This window comes from Lemur catta, chromosome 6 (assembly GCF_020740605.2).
Source record: "Lemur catta isolate mLemCat1 chromosome 6, mLemCat1.pri, whole genome shotgun sequence".
In the NCBI taxonomy this organism is placed as follows: domain Eukaryota; kingdom Metazoa; phylum Chordata; class Mammalia; order Primates; family Lemuridae; genus Lemur; species Lemur catta.
In genome coordinates, this window is record NC_059133.1 from 57,589,384 (window position 1) to 57,607,098 (window position 17,715).

Consider the following 17,715-nt stretch of genomic DNA (forward strand, 5'->3'; position numbering starts at 1 on the left):
TGATATGCAATGTAGTTAAAAAAACAAACCTCCTTTTAACCAAAGTAGCTTTTATCTTGGATGATGTGTATAAGCACCCAACTTCCTAAAAACCTGTAAGCAGATGAAGCTAAGGTAGAGTAATGGAGAGAGGATGCAGGTTAATCAATAACAAAAACATCTAGAGCAAGCCTAAGCAACCAAGGACCTTGGCTCTACAGTAGATTAACAAGGAAGTGTGAGATTTATGTTTGGCCCATTACTTACAGTTTATATATCCCAATTTTTACAATCTATTTTCACAGTTACAAATTTATAATATTAATAACATGTTGCCAATTCCTGGCTCTCTGAACAGGGATTTAAAACCTCATAAGTAATTATAAGCCCAATAATTAAATATTAATTCCAACTGCATCTTTAGCTGTCCTATTCTTTAGAGACCATAAAAAATTAAGTTATTACTATTAAAACTGAAAGATAAAAATCAGCCTACAAAGTTGTGCTGTTTCATATAAAATGACACTTTTTTAAAGAATTACTTTATGTTACAAAACAGATTTTTAAAAACAGCAATGAAAATTATGGTATGTCACCTAAAAAAAAGTAATTTAAAAAACATACATATTACCTATCACATCTGAAAATGACCTCATTGGGAAACTATCATTCACCAAATTTTCACATTGCATTTCAATATACCTAACAAACAAGTTATGAGGTTTAAACAGCCCTCAGATCTCATAATCTTACCCTTCACTGAGAAGGACTTACAATCTCAATCCAGGCAAAAGAGAAAAAGAATGTAGAAAGAAAATGATAAAAGACAGAAAGGAGAAGTGAAGTAAAAGAAATATAAAGTAGGAAAGGTAGAAAAACGTCTGGACTTCTGAAAGTTAGTCCCATTCTCTCTAAGTAGGACTAGTGATCATCACTGGGCTGTCACAAGGTTCACACAAAAACTGTTAAAAGTGCTCTCCAAAAGTTACCTTTTTGTTTCTTTGACTGATAACATTAAAATAATAATTATTATTATGATTATTATTAAGGCCTCCACAGCAGTGACTTCTTAGAAGCAAGAAGGAGTCAAGGATGAGAGTTGCTGGTCAAAAAGCTTTTTACTTTCATCTGTAATGTTTGCATTTTTATAAAAAGAAAGTATTTAGATATTATTCCTGTAATTAAAAATTAACCTGCACTGATTAAATATATGACATGAGTGGTTTGCACTGATTAAATATATGGAAAATAACTGTACATGATGGTTTGGATTACCATGCAAAATTAAACTAAACCTACACTGTATCTTCAAAACCATAGGTATACCTCCCCATAAGCAAAGATAACCCCACTGTTATTCCTGGCTTTCTTACTATAATTCACCCCCTTTACCAAGAAGGCATAGTAGACAAAAAGTAATGCATCTGCAAATATCAGTACTTTTAGTTAAAAATTTCTTTAATGTACTTTATAACAAAGATGTCTATTCTACTTAACTGTCTAAAGCAAAATTTACTCGTTCAAAAAAAGTACGTAAAATCAACAGATACATATTTTTATAAGCCGGAAGTAGTGGTTCACGCCTGTAATCCTAGCACTCTGGGAGGCCGAGGCAGGAGGGTTGCTTGAGCTCAGGAGTTAGAGACCAGCCTGAGCAAGAGCAAGACTCCATCTGCACTAAAAATAGAAAAAATTAGCCAGGCGTGGTGGTGAGTGCCTATAGTCCCAGCTACTCAGGAGGCTGAGGCAGGAGGATAGCCTAAATCTGGGAATTTGAGGTGGGAGTGAGCTAGGCTGACACCACGGCACTCTAGCTCAGGCAACAGAGTGAGACTATCTCAAAAACAAACAAACAAAAGAAAACAAAAAATAAAAAACAAACCAAAAAAATTCATGTATTTGTAACACCAGCAGTCTTCCCTTCAAAAAAAATTTTTTTCATAAAGCTATTATTTGTAATCATAAATCTGTTATCTTCATACAAGAAGTTATAAACAGATTTACTCTAATGGAATTATTAAGAAAAATCTTTGCCAGCTTATGTTGAGATGTTCTAATATCTTAGGCCTACTTATAACTAGCCAGGTGAACTCTAGCAAGACTTTTATTTTACCTTTTTTTTTTTTTGAGACAGAGTCTCACTTTGTTTCCCGGGCTAGAGTGAGTGCCGTGGCGTCAGCCTAGCTCACAGCAACCTCAAACTCTTGGGCTTAAGCAATCCTCCTGCCTCAGCCTCCCGAGTAGCTGGGACTACAGGCATGTGCCACCATGCCCAGCTAATTTTTTCTACATATATTTTTAGTTGGCCAGATAATTTCTTTCTATTTTTAGTAGAGATGGGGTCTTGCTCTTGGTCAGGCAGGTCTCGAACTCCTGACCTTGAGTGATCCACCCGACTCGGCCTCCCAGAGTGCTAGGATTACAGGCGTGAGCCACTGCTCCCAGCCTTTTTTTTTTTTTTTTTTTTTAAAGAGATCGTCTCGTTCTGTCACCCAGGCTGGAAAGTGGTGACGTCATCATAGTTCACTGCGACACCGAACTCCTGGGCTCAAGTGATCTCCCCACCTCAACAGGTGTGCACCAACATGTTCAGCTAATTTTTTTTTTTTTTTTTTGAGACAGAGTCTCACTCTGTTGCCTGGGCTAGAGTGAGTGCCGTGGCATCAGCCTAGCTCACAGCAACCTCAGACTCCCGGGCTTAAGCGATCCTACTGCCTCAGCCTCCCGAGTAGCTGGGACTACAGGCATGCGCCACCATGCCTGGCTAATTTTTCTATATATATTTTTAGCTCTCTGTATAATTTCTTTCTATGTTTAGTAGAGACGGGGTCTCGCTCTTGCTCAGGCTGGTCTCGAACTCCTAAGCTCCAACGATCCGCCCACCTCGGCCTCCCAGAGTGCTAGGATTACAGGCGTGAGCCACCATGCCCGGCCTGATTTTTAAAAATTTTTTGTAGGGTTGAGGTCTCACTATGTTGCTCAGGCTGGTCTTGCACTCCTGGCCTCAAGCAGCCGGCCTTCAAAATGCTAAATTCTAGGATTACAGGTGTGAGCTACCACATCAGCATTTTCCAAGATTCTTAATGATTTACTCTGAACATAGTGCTTTAAGTGCAAGCTTTGGAGTCAAACTGCCTAGGTCAAATTTTTGCTACAGTATTTACCACTTTTTATGTCTCAATTTCCTCATCTATAAAATAGACATTTAAGTACACCTATCTTATAGGATTCTCAAAATTAACTGATAAAACATGTAAAGTCTAGGAACAGAGCTTGAGACATTAAATGCTCAATAAATGATAGCTATTATCTGTTGTAGGCTATAGTTCATGGAAACCATTTCAAAAGTCTTTTTTTTTGTTTGTTTTTGAGACGGAGTCTTGCTCTGTCACCTGGGCTAGAGTGCTGTGGCATCAGCCTAGCTCACAGTAACCTCAAACTGCTGGGCTCAAGCAATTCTCCTGCCTTAGCCTCCTGAGTAGCTGGGATTACAGGTGTGTGCCACCACGCCCCGATAACTTTTCTATTTTTAGTGGAGACAAGGTCTCATTCTTGCTGAGGCTGGTCTTGAACTGTTGACCTCAGGCGATCAAGCCTTGGCCTCCCAGAGTGCTAGGATTACATGCATGAGCCACCTCTCCCAGCCAAAAGTCAATTCTTTAAAACCCCAAATAACATACATCCCAATTCAAATCAGCTAACAACATTTCTATCCCCAAAGAACTCTCATTCTCCAAAATGTTACCCATTTGACACACTAAATGGCAATTAGACATCAGATTTTATGTCAACGACTGTTACCATAAAATATTGTTTGTTTTATTATTAAAAAAAAAAAAACAATCCAAAGTCAGGCATGGTGGCTCATGCCTGTAATCCCAGAGCTTTCAGAGACTGAAGCAGGAGAATTGCTTGAGTCCAGGAGTTTGAGACCAGCTTGGGCAACACAGCAGGACCCTGTCTCTACAAAAAATTTAAAAATTAGCCAGGCATGGTAGTGCACACTTGTAGTTCCAGCTACTTGGGAGGCTGAGATGGGATGATCACTTGAGACCAGGAATTGGAGGCTACATGGAGCTATGAGAATGTGCTACTGTACTCCAGCCTGGGTTACAGAGCAAGATCTCATTTCTTAAAAAAAAAAAAAAAAAAAAAATCTCAGTCCAATGCACTTTTTACATCCATTATCAGCTCCGAGGTCAAAGTGTATTTATGAAATCTAGGTTGAATTACTGAATTATCCATATTCTTTTAATTAAAACAAACCAAACTTTTTATTGAGACTGCCAACAAGCATTGCTAATAAATAACAGTAAATCCTTAACAACCATTGGGAATTATTTAAAATAATTTCTAGCTATGATTTTTATCTTACCGATTTTTTTGGAATGGTCGACCCATATTCATAGCAGCAGCATTTGTTTTATAAGATCCTGGTGAATTAAAGCCATTCATAAAACTACCATTGGGAAAGGGAGCCTATAAGAAAATTTTAACATTTAAATAATATTAATGGTAAAGGCAAAATCTGGTGTGAGGGTCATAAGGACCTGAATGAGCTAATTTAATATCAATTTTTTATAAGCCAAAAATAACCTAAAATATTTTAATGATCCACTTTTGAAATATTCACTTCAAGTACCTAAATTGACTAGATTTAAGAACAATGAATCACTAGTTCATTACTTATTGAAGAACATTCCTCTCTGACAATATTTCACAACACTGAAAGTGAGCTGTAACCATGCAAGACTTATCTAGTCTCTTCTTTCAATTCACTCAGTAAGTTTAATGGAATAAAATTATAGGAATTAATAGCTCAATCCTTAGTCACATGCATATATTTGGTATAGAGGATAAGATATCCATATTACTATTTAAAAGTCAAAAAGTAACCAATTATCAACACTGAACAAATGAACTACTCCAGCTGATGTCTTAAAACTTCAGCTTGAATTAAAAATTTTATTACTTCATATTTTATTGTTCTATAAGGATCTCACTTACCAGTGGTGTTTCAAAGTAAGGTGCAGGATTTGGAGACCAAGACTGAGGCACAATACTATAGACTGAGTACTGCTGATGCGGATTATATACAGGCTGCATAAAGACTGGTGAGGCATACTGTGCTTGTGTATGAATGGGCTGACTATACATACTAGAATCCATTAATCGATAACCATTCTTAGCAAAAAATGTATTGATGGCTTTGATCCTTGCCTAGAACAAAAGAAACACATAATAACAAAGGACTAAGTGTGCATTTTGTAAATATATTTAATTTACATTTTATCATATTTTAAATGACTATACTCTTTCTGCCTATTGTAGAATCAAAAGAAAAGGAAATGACAGTTTTAATTAATGAAAATGTTTGCCTGGCAAAAACCACAATAAACAAAGTAAAACCAGCCAAAATAGTAAAACTGCAACACATCAGACAAGGGTGCTAATGTCTCTAATGTAACATATAAATTGTAAAAACAGACATGAAAAGGCTCAAAAATCCCACAGAAAAATGGGTTAGAAAAATGAACAGAGTTCATAGAACAAAGCAAACGGCTCTTAAGCATATGAAATAGGAAATAAAAACCATGAAACCCATATTTTAAATTGGAAACATCAGTACAAACTCATGATATATTGTCTTAAAAACCAGAAACTAGACACATATTTCTTAGCTCAGTCTAAATGAAAAGCTTGTAAACAATGATGAAACCAGTAGCCACGAGCACTCTGTGAGCCTAGCCAGTGCTGCACAAAGTGCCATTTCCCCATAAAGTAACCTGAGGATTCTGGAGAACCAGCTGACAGAAAGCCTTTGACAGGATATGCAAAAGCACATTCACATAACATAGCAACGAAACTACTGAAGATTACTAGGGCTATAACAGAAGGACTCAGGATTCATCCCAAAGAGGCTGACATCAACAAGGACAATAAATAAATAAACCAAATATATTTAAATATTTAAAACCAAAAACTGAAAGATCATTTTTGGAAGTTGCTACGAAATCAACAGACTATTTTAAAAAAAACTAGCAATAAAAGCTAGAACCAAGCACTTAACATGCATTTCACATATGACCTGTACCTCGATTTAATGAATACGAGGGTAAACTTCTCATAAATGGAAAACAGACAGCAGAGAAATAGCATCATTTTGCAATCTCTAATGAATTCAGATCTTAGTCAATGATCATAGCTGATAGCTTTTATTTCCTTCCTCTGATGCCCTGAAATCAAACCCAAATCTGATCAAACCTCTATATATAGCTACCAATTTCCACGAAATACAGGGGACAAAGGATCACATTAAACTATGCCTAGCAATAAAGCTGGCAAAACATATACTCTGAGAAACTCTGTAAGACAAATACCATGATTATTTCACCAACAAAAGAATATACCAGCAAAAGAAAAAATACAAAAGTAGACTAAGAAGCAATAGATTTTTAAAAAGAAAGAGAAAAAAAATGGGGAATCAGGAAAACATGAAGTGACTGGGTATTTGATGATGTTCAAGAAATTGTTCTTTTATTAAGTGTGATGATATTGTAGTCATGTTTTTAAAAAGAATCCCTACTGTTAGAGATACTAATTCTAACTTATACACAGGTGAAAGTGAGGTTGAAATTTGATTCAAAATAATTGGAGGTATGGAGAAATGAGTGAGAGTATACAAGAAACAAGACTGGCCATTCTCTACTAATTTTTAAAATTGGGTAACAGGTATAGATTTATAAGACAAAGAGTTCTGAAGATAAATGGTGGTGATAGTTGTGCAACATTCATTAAAAAAAGTTGGGGAGGCCAGGCGTAGCTAGCGCTCTGGGAGGCCGAGGTGGGAGGATTGCTTGAGGCCAGGAGTTTGAGGTAGCAGTGAGCTATGACGACAGCACTGCACTCTACCCAGGGTGACAGAGCTGTCTCAACAACAACAACAACAACAACAACAACAACAAAGGGAAACTGTGCACCCCTCCCCACAAGCCCCCACCCTCATAAAAAAAAAAAAAAAAAGAAAAGAAAATTTCTTCCTTTTTTTGAAAAGGAAGAAAAAAAATGCTCTAACATTGATATGTTTATAAATCAGGCCATTCATTTATGTATTGCCTGTGGCTGGCTTGTGCCCTAACAAGTTGCTGCAACATAGATTATATGGCCAGCAAAGTCTATAATACTCACTATATGGCCCTTTAAAAAAAGTTTGCCAACTTTTGTAATATAACTATTAGCTGAGTATACCTTATCCAAAATGCTTGGGACCATTAGTTTTTCAGATTTCAGAATATTTGCATTAAACTTACCAGTTGAGCATCTCAAATCCAAAAATCCAAAAAGCTCTAATGACCATATTCTTTCAGCATTATGTCAGTGCTCAAAAAGTTTCAAATTTTAGAGTATTTTGAACTTTGGATTTGGGATGCTCAACCTGTAAAATATGAAGATATAAGAGGGTTAGATTAAGAATCAAAAGCCACACCAAGTTGCTGGGAATATCAAATAAAACAATGCATGTGAAAGCATAAAAGTATCACTTCAATAAACGAATGAAAGATATGTTTTATGATCCTTCACACATAAGCCAAAACCCTCCTCTATCCCAAAATTGCAATCGATGAAACAATAATAATCAATTATGGCCAAATGTAAAAATTAACTTTAACATGAACTAAAAAATAATAATGGTTATTGCCTTTACCTAAGCAATATCACACACTATAGTTTAATCTTAAAAATATCCCGTAAGATACTATTAGGTCATTAAATATGAAATGTCCAATTTTGAATCAAAGTGTAGTTCATTATATCTCAAACAAGAAGCAGTATAATTAAAGTATGCGCCTAAACTATTGACACAGTTTTGTCCTCTGTAGCCTGGAGAGCAAGCTGCGATGAATTCGAGAAAGGCGTTTTCTACAGCTTGTTGAGAATTAAATATTTTTCCTTGCAAAAAGTGGTCCAAAGCCTGGAAGAAGTGGTAGTCAGCTGGTGCAAGGTCTGCTGAATACAGTGGATGACAGAGAGTATCCAAGCCCAGCTGCTCTAGTTGAGCAGCACTGTTTATGGGACATGTGGTCAAGCATTGTCTTGCAAGAGGATTGGCCTGTCTTTATTGACCGATGTTGGCTGCTTAATCACCAGCATCCTCATCATTTCGTCTAATTGGTTGCATAGACATCCGTTGTAACCAGCTGACCAGGTTTCAAGAAGCTGTAGTGGATAATACCAGTGCTAGACCACCAAACACACACCATCAGCTTTTTCTGATGATTATTCGGTTTTGGACTGTGTTTCAGCACTTCATCTTTATCTAACCATTGTGCTGAACGCTTGCGATTGTCGAAAAGAATCCATTTTTCATCACACATAATAATATGGCATAGAGGCCTAGAGCGGTGGCTCATGCCTGTAATCCTAGCAGTCTGGGAGACCGAGGCGGGAGGACTGTTTGAATTCAGGAGTTAGAGACCAGCCTGAGCAACAGCAAGACCCTGTCTCTACTAAAAATAGAAAAAATTAGCTGGGTGTGGTGGCACACACCTGTAGCCTCAGCTACTCAGGAGGCTAAAGCAAGAGGATTGTTTGAGCCTCAGTGAGCTATGACAACACCACTGCTCTCTAGCCTGGGTGACAGAGCAGGACTCTGTCTCAGAAAAAAAAATTTGGTGTAGAAATGGTTTGTATTTATATTGTGACAACAAATGAAAAACAAGCTTAGAGATGATTTCTCTTCTGATACTTGTTTTTTTTTTTTTTTTTTTGAGACAGAGTCTCACTCTGTTGCCTGGGCTAGAGTGCCGTAGTGTCAGCCTAGCTCACAGCAACCTCAAACTCCTGGGCTCAAGCAATCCTACTGCCTCAGCCTCCCAAGTAGCTGGGACTACAGGGATGCACCACCATGCCTGGCTAATTTTTTCTACATATATTTTTAGTTGTCCATATAATTTCTTTCTATTTTTAGTAGAGACGGGGTCTCGCTCTTGCTCAGGCTGCTCTTGAACTCCTGAGCTCAAACAATCTGCCAGCTTCGGCCTCCCAGAGTGCTATAATTATAGGCGTGAGCCACCTCCCCCGGCCTGATACTTGTTTAATTCACTCAGAACCCATCTATCCAAACCTCTTTACCTTGCACATTTGTTTCAAATGGTCCAATATTGGTGGAATAGTAACTTTCAAACCTTGCTGCTAATTTATGTGTAGGTTGAGATAGGTTCATTTTCACTACCGCTTGCAGCTCATCATTATCCACCTTGGTCTCAGGTTGCCAACACGGCTCATTTTGAAGACTAAAATCACCAGAACAGAATTTCTCAAACCATCGATGTACTGTGCATTCATTAGCCACATCCTTCCCACACACTTTGCTGATATTTCGTATTGTCTGTACTGCATTGGTTCCACGATGGAACTCATATCCAAAAATAACACGAATTTTTGACTTATCCATGGTTTCCCAAAAATTGCTCTAAAAAAAAATTTGAAAGATATCACAAGCCAAACTGTGCCTTTGAAAGACTGAGGATATACCTTCACAATAAAAATAAAACACGAAGTGTCAAAGTGAAATGTCAGAGATACCAATTGTCAAACTTATACTTAAGGAAATTGGACATTTCATACTTAATAATCCAATAAAACCAAAAACAGTATTATTTTAAAACTGTAGTCCATAATAACAGCCAAAGAAAGAATCCAAGATGACCTAGATATTGGATTACAGAAAAAGATTTTAATCCAGCTATGATAAATATATTCATGACAATAGAGAGAGCTGAATTTAAGGGAAACTCTCAACAGAAAGGGGAAAATATTTTCAAACAAAAAAGGAAACTCTAGAATATAGCATCTGAAATAAAAAATTCACTGGACAGTCCTATCAACAGATTGGAGATAGCACAAGAAAAGGCCGATCAACTTGAAAGTGAACCCAAATCCAAAGCAATTATCCAATCTGGAGAATAAAAACACAGACTGAAGAAACATGAACAGCATTTCAGTGACATCAATCTAACATAGATGAAATTGGAGTCTCAAAAGACAAAGGGAAAAGGTGGGGCAGAAAATTTTTTTGAAAACTAGTAATTGAAAATTCCCCAAACTTGGTGAAAAACAATCTGCAGATCCAAGAAGTTCAGCACATCGCAAACAAAATAAATAAAACTATACTAGACACACTAGTCAACCTACTAAAAACCAAAGATAAAACAAAACACACTGACAGTACACAAACAAAAAGGACACATCACATACAGGGGAACAACAATGTGAATGATGGCAAACATCCCACCAGAAATAAGAGAGTCCAGAACAGTATCTTAAAAGGACAGAAAAAAATTTTAGCTGTCATCCCAGAATTGCATAACCACAGAAAACACCCATCAAAAATGAGCGTGAAATACCAGACATTTTAAGATAAGGAAAAACTAGTAGAATTCGTGCCTGGTAGGCACTGTAAGAAACACTAAAAGAGGTTCTTTAGTTGAAGGGACCTGATATCAGTTATAAACATATAGGCATAGAAAGCATAATTAAAACAGAATGGGCCAGGCTTGGTGGTTCACGCCTGTAATCCTAGCATTTTGAGAGGCTGAAGTGGGTGGATCATTTAAATTCAGGAGTTCGAGACCAGCCTGAGCAAGAGCGAGACCCATCTCTATTAGAAAAATAGAAAGAAACTAGCTAGACGACTAAAAATACATATAGAAAAAATTAGCCGGGCACGGTGGTGCATACCTGTAGTCCCAGCTACTTAGAAGGCTGAGGTTGTAGGATTGCTTGAGCCCAGGAGTTTGAGGTTGCTGTGAGGTAGGCTGATGCCACGGCACTATAGCCTAGGCAACAGAGTGAGACTATGTTTCAAAAAAAAAAAAAAAAACCCAAACAAAAAACAACACAGAATGAAACACTGTCTCTTAATGAAATCATCAACAAATGAGGAAACAGGTGGACAACTATTATCCACTTAATGCCCTTTTCATCCAAGCTCATCACTTCTGAATCACAGAACTTTAGAGAATGCACACTACAAAGAAACAGACCAGAACCTTAGAGGTTGGCTTGACATGCTCAAGATCCAAGAGCTAGAGGCTGAAAGTATCATCAGGCCTGGAATATAGGATTCCCGGCTCCTGTACCCCATCTTTCCAGGTGTTAGATCATTTGGTTTTAATGAGTGGTATAAAAGTTAACGTGAATTTCCTGGAAAGAACACCGCTATGTGATGGTTAATCAAAAGAACCATAAAGAAAAAAAAATATGGCAGAGAAAAAAAAATCTTATAATGAAATTCTTGCTTTTACCACTATTCCTGAGATCCAGCAAAATCAATAAGAAATGGGAAGTAGAAGGAATGATCAAAGTAGTGATTATTTGCAGATGATATGATCTTTTAGGCTGATAACCCAGAAGACTCAGCCAGAAAAAGGAGTTCAAGGTTGCTGCAGACAATAAAATTAAAAAACAAAAACAAAACCCCTAAGTTACCAAGAACAAACAACAACCAAATTTATTTTAAGGGAGTAATTATAAAACACCACAGACTTGAATACTGAAATATATAATAATGTTACCACAATAATGAATAATGTAGAGTAAAACTGCCAACTGTTCTCAATTCCATTAATTCCAATGTGGGTTTTCTTTGGTTGTTTGTTCGAACGAGATAAATATTCTAAAATTCATATGATCTCACTAAAAGCACATTATATGGCAAAAAAATAAAAATAAAATTCAAATACATATGAAACAGATCTCAAAGATAAAACATTATACACAAATTGTGGAAGAATAGATCAGGCAACAAATTAAGTGTGGAGACTACCGTCTTTCCATATGTGGAAAATGGAATTAGATCTCTGTCTTATACTACACATCAAATTAATTCCAGATGCACCTAAAACCTAAATCTGAAATGCTCTAAAACTTTAAAGCTTTAAGAAAACTTAGGAGACTACCTTTATTGCCCTAAAGCAGGGAAAGGTAATAATAGGGAGAAGAGCATCACAGGCAGAGGAAGTAGAATGACAACTAGCAAATAGCCTCATCTGTAATATAGAAACTCATATCATCTACTACACAGTAATGAGATTTAAATATGTCAAAGTTTTTGAATAGTACCTGACATGCAACCTCTTACTAAATTTAAGTTACTCTTATCCTGGTTCTTCCAGTTACTAGTGTGTGAAACTGGGTAGGTTACTCTTATGCCTTATTATCCTCACTAGTAAAAAGGAGAAAAGAGAAAATCTCATTAGGTAAAATGCTTTAAAACAGAAACAGATACGTAGCAAGAGCTCAACAGAGATGAGTTAGTAATAATAGTGTATTATATTTACAAATGATGATGAAAATTGTATCACATAGAGAAAGAGGACCAGGTCAAAATAAGTGCAAATTTAGAATTATATTTTAGAATGGAAGCTCTGGTAGCAATGTGGAAAATGGACTGTTAAGGGTGGGGGGGCTGTCAGCATAGGAGTTAAGAGGCTACTCCAAGCCTAAACAGTGACACTAATGAGGGAAACGAGTTTTGAAGGCAAATTTCATAGGACCCAAGAACAGATTAGACATGTAAAAGATAGTGAGCAAATATCATCAATGATGATGCCTAGGTCCCCAAATGGTTGGATATTAATGTGGTAATGCAGTTAAATGAGATGAGGTTGAAAATACTGAGAATGTTTTTCATCTCTGTTACTAAAAAATTATTACTATCAATCATTTGGAGATCCGGAATCATTTTATGTTGTAAATCAGCATCTAACTAAAACTTTGTACTGTTCGAAGTTATGTCTTTGGAAAAAATTGCTGTACACAAATTATTTTAATACCTTATCAACTAATTTTCTGTAGTAGCACATAATAAAAGTCATAAAAATTTAAAAAATCATCATGGGTTTTCATAAAGTATTATCTGTATTTTTTAAATTCTCAAATAACCAAAAAAACTTTCTGGTTTCACAATGTCCTTTCTCTATTTACAATTATTTCTTACCATGATTGGCTTGCCCTGAAATGTTTTAACTTCTTCTCTTAAATATTTAAAAGCCTGTGAACAAAGCAGAAAGGAACTTTCATTAGCATTCAAACATTTCATTAAAAACATCTTCACTCAATTAATGGGGTTTGGTATTAGCAACGGTGTCTAAACTAGACCAAAAATTCTGAAAGTGATTCTATCGTGTAGGTGATAAGGAATGAAAAAGTAAAAATTTAGGACCTTCTCAGCTACAGTTCACATTTATTGTAAAAGACCTATTAGGAATTACTCCAGACAAAATGTATAACATTCAAAACAAACCCAAAATATCACTAGGTAACAATTTTAAATGATTCAACCAGGCAACCTTCTAAGATATAGAATTTTTTAAAAAAGAATAAAAATTAGTGAGTTATTTTAAAATTTTCCTATGATAGATATGAATATTATTTCTCTTTAAGTAGGACATGATAACAAGGAAAAGTAAACCCATTAAGCCAAAATTCCAAGAATTTTTGTTTGCTATGGACCTACTATGTATTAAAAACACTTAACTATTAAGTACATGGTTTGCAATCCCCGGGTTAATTTTAAAATCGTGTATTAATTTTTTCTGACAGAAAACAAACTGTTCTTAAATTGAAACTGAAACTTTAGGAAGATGATCAAAAAAGAAACCAATCAAACAAAAGCAAAAATGTGACCATGGTGCTCACTAGTCATAATAAACATTAGTGTAAACACACATTTTCTCAATTTAAACATACCACTATTTATATTACCAACAGCACTTGTATCAGAAAAAAAGTTTTCTTCCCACCTGCTGTGCATCTGTGTCTGACTGGAAAGTGATATACCAGTTGCTATTGTGTGCAAACTCACAGCTTATCACTTTGGGGCAGTTTTCATTTTTGAACAAAGCTTTCACTTCCTAAAAGAGAAAAACTGTATTAACTCTAAATAATACATAACTGGTTATTTACTTTCGGTCCTTTTTATCACTTCATTTGTTAATTGTTTACACTGTTTGACCATTTTTCTAGTGAGGACAGATTATGTTATGAAACAAAAACATAGTTATAGTATATATTTTGTATATGATTTAGGCATGATTTATTTTGTGACCAGCAAAACAGATGCCTTTCACTCCAGGTCACAGTAAAATATCCCCAGTCCTTTTCCTGCCTGGCCCACCATTAAAAAAAAAGTTATAGTTATATCCTTATTAACATTTTTCTAGGCAATAAGAATTTTCATGCATTCTCACTTAATCCAGATGTTCTGTCTATATTAGCATCACAAACATGAATTCTGTGTAAATATATCCTCTTTTCCATAATTGATATAAAGTAAACAGAACACAGATATATGGATTCAGAAAAAGATAATTACCTAGACTCAGAAGAAATCTAATAACCAGTATTTCCCAAATATTTAAAGAATTTTATTTGGCTAAACTGTGCCACAAAATAACAAAACATCATTAGGTATCAATTTAAAAAAAGACAAATACAAAGCTGATTGGAAAATCAACATCACAGTGAAGACTACTAGCCTGTATTCTAATTCCCTCAAAATACTGAACTTTAAAAACAGAATGTTCGTACTTGCAATGAAATGGTATTGGTTCAAATACTGCTTGAAATAAATAAGTGGGAAACCAGCTACACTGTGACTTTTGTGAAAATGGTAAAGTATCACCAAGTTCAGTTAAAAAAATTACTATCCAGTCCAGAATTACATTTTTGGAGAACTATTATCAGGTTGTCGCCAATTGATCTCTACTTTCAAAAATGCATATATATTCTCCAAATATTTCTAATTCCCTTAAAATATATAATGAATTCCCTCTTTTTTTTTTTTTTTTTGAGACAGAGTCTCACTTTGTTGCCTGGGCTAGAGTGAGTGCCGTGGCATCAGCCTAGCTCACAGCAACCTCAAACTCCTGGGCTTAAGCGATCCTCCTGCCTCAGCCTCCCGGGTAGCTGGGACTACAGGCATGTGCCACCATGCCCGGCTAATTTTTTCTATATATATATATTTTAGTTGGCCAGAGAATTTCTTTCTATTTTTTAGTAGAGACGGGGTCTCGCTCTTGCTCAGGCTGGTCTCAAACTCCTGACCTTGAGTGATCCACCCACCTCGGCCTCCCAGAGTGCTAGGATTACAGGCGTGAGCCACCGCGCCCGGCCAATTCCCTAATTCTTAATAAAATCCCCATTTTCAGCCTTTATCATTCTATGGAATCAGTTAAGTTCAGACATTTACAAGTTTGGATTTAGAGTAACAAAAACTTCATTCCACCTGACAGAAACCTTAAAGGTCATCACTTCAACACCTCACCCCTCATTTTAATATGAATTTCAATGATTACTGCCTAGGTTGACTTTCTCTAGCTATTTTAGTTATCAGCACTTCCTTTACTTTTCAAAAAATGAACATTATGTTGCTGCCTTCATCACTGTTTTTCATGTGTATAAACTCTTTATGTATTCAAACATGAATTATATTAACTACAAAAATGATAATGGCTAGGCCTTAGTGTTTTACGTGCCAGGTACTGCCTTATGCTCTTTATATATTAACTCACATAATTCTCACAGCATTCCTATGACTTACTCATTACCACTATCCCATTCAACAGATAGGAAAACTGAGGCAAGAGAAGTTAAGAGGCAAGGTCATAAAGTTAGTAAGTTAAAAAGCTGGAATTCAAACCCAGACATTCTGGCTCTAGAGTTTAGGCTCACATCCTTGACACTGTTTCTTAATATAGATATCCTTTCCATTCTGCAATTTTCCTTTCAAGATATTACTACTGACATGTAGTTAAAAATCAAAGACCTATGACAATTTCTTTTCTAACTTCTCTCACTGCTCCGAAGTTTAGAAAATATTCATTCTAGAGACTTGATGCTGAATGACTTTGGGCAAATAGATTTAACTAACTACTACGCCATCAATTTTTTTTATGTAGCGAAGGTTTAAAAATTCTTTTCTAAATGGCTAATCAATTATAATAAATCAGTTACTGATTAATGCTTGTCTTCTTTATTTTATTTTTTTGTTTCTGTTTTGAGACAGGGTTTCGCTCTGTTGCCTGGGCTAGAGTGCAGTGGCATCATCATATCTCACTGCAACCTCAAATTCTGGGCTTAAGCCATCCTCCTATCTCAGCCTCCCTAGTAGCTGGGACTACAGGTACACACCACCACCACTACATCTGACTAATTTTTCTACTTTTTGTAGAGACAGGGTCTCAATATATTGTGCAGGCTGGTCTTGACCTCCTGGGCTCAAGCAATCGATCTTCTAGCCTCAGCCTCCCAAAGTGCTAGGATTACAGGCATAAGCCACCACCACTAGCCCCTAGCTTTCTTTAATTTATAATGCCTTAACGTGGCAACTTAGCATGAAGTTCTGTGGCACAATGGTTAAGAAACATGGGCTTTGGAATCAGAGAAATCAAGTTCAAATCCAGACTCTCATTTAACAGCCCAAGTACCCTTGGGCAAGTTATCTATTCTTTCTAAGGCTGTTACTTCATCTGTAAAACATAAAACCTTTGATTTTAAATAACTGTAAAGTATACAATACATGCTAGAACCTGATCATTAAATAGACTATACTGTTTCATTCAAGTATTAATTCTTATACCTGTTCCCATACCACCTTTACGACCATAACTTTGTTTTATATTTTGCTAACCAATAGGGTTAGTCCTGCCTCATTAATCCTTACTCAAAATTCTTTTTCATTCATACTTACAGCTGAATCCTCAAGTTCCCAAAATAGCCTATTTATATTTTAATTGCCATTCAGTCAAATCAGTAAATTCAGAATCAATAGTATCATTTCTTCCCTCTGTATCACTGTAGTACTTCAGAATTAACAAAACACACTAATATTTACCCTAGACACGGGGATTGATATAAACACACTGCCTTATACTTTGTTTGTGTACCTCCTCCAATTTAAAAAACCTTTACCTTTAACAATGATTAATCATTTACCTCTATTGGTGTTGTTTCAGGAATCTCTCTAAGAATCACAATACAACGCTTATGACTTGGTCTCACTTTCTCACCCTTCTCATCAACTTGTACCATGGGAGAGGCTGAAATTTAAAAAAGAGTCTTACAAGAGTGACAATTCATGATACTAATAATGACATTAAAAAACCATTTAATTTCCAACTGAATAAATCAGCAGAGGCTAAGTTAATATCCTAAAGAAATTAAGTTATAGAATCAAAGTTATAGTTATGATAAGAAGATTTTTGAGATTTTTATGTAAAGAACACTGACAAAAGTTATTCATTGAACAATTATTCAGAGTGCCCACTTGGTGACTTTGACACTCTGTTGAGATTGAAAAGAAGCCTTCGGGGAGCATATAACACATACAAAACCAGACAAATTTCCTGTATACAGGAAATTCTTCCTCAAGGGGTAATAAATGGGTGTTAACAGAAATCAAGGTACTTGCATTAGCCAAACACTATTCTGGGGAATGTAATGAACTCTGATATGTGAGGACATTCTTCTTAAAACTGAAGTCTAAGAAGACCTTAAATCAAGAACTATACACAAATTATAAGCTGTTCTTGATTTCAACATATTTGGTCTTACTACTACAGAGACCCAGGAGCCATCTTTTACATGCTGATTTTGAGGAAACAGTGAATAAAAACAGCACCACATACATAGTTAAAACTTTTATTTCTAGTCCCTTCAGGGAGGTAATATGCC

General features: G+C 35.9%; 1 protein-coding gene across 6 annotated transcripts in view; it reads right to left on the minus strand.

Moving 5' to 3' along the window:
* LARP4 (La ribonucleoprotein 4) overlaps positions 1-17,715 on the minus strand; it is a 61,041-nt gene that overhangs the window by 13,088 nt on the left and 30,238 nt on the right. For all 6 annotated transcript variants that reach the window (XM_045554934.1, XM_045554936.1, XM_045554937.1 and 3 more), the window contains 5 exons: positions 16,978-17,081; positions 13,785-13,895; positions 12,980-13,033; positions 4,987-5,199; positions 4,355-4,458 (listed from right to left, as the gene is read on the minus strand). In XM_045554934.1, coding sequence (XP_045410890.1) covers positions 4,355-4,458; positions 4,987-5,199; positions 12,980-13,033; positions 13,785-13,895; positions 16,978-17,081 — 586 coding nt within the window. The remainder of the gene's footprint in view (positions 1-4,354; positions 4,459-4,986; positions 5,200-12,979; positions 13,034-13,784; positions 13,896-16,977; positions 17,082-17,715) is intronic.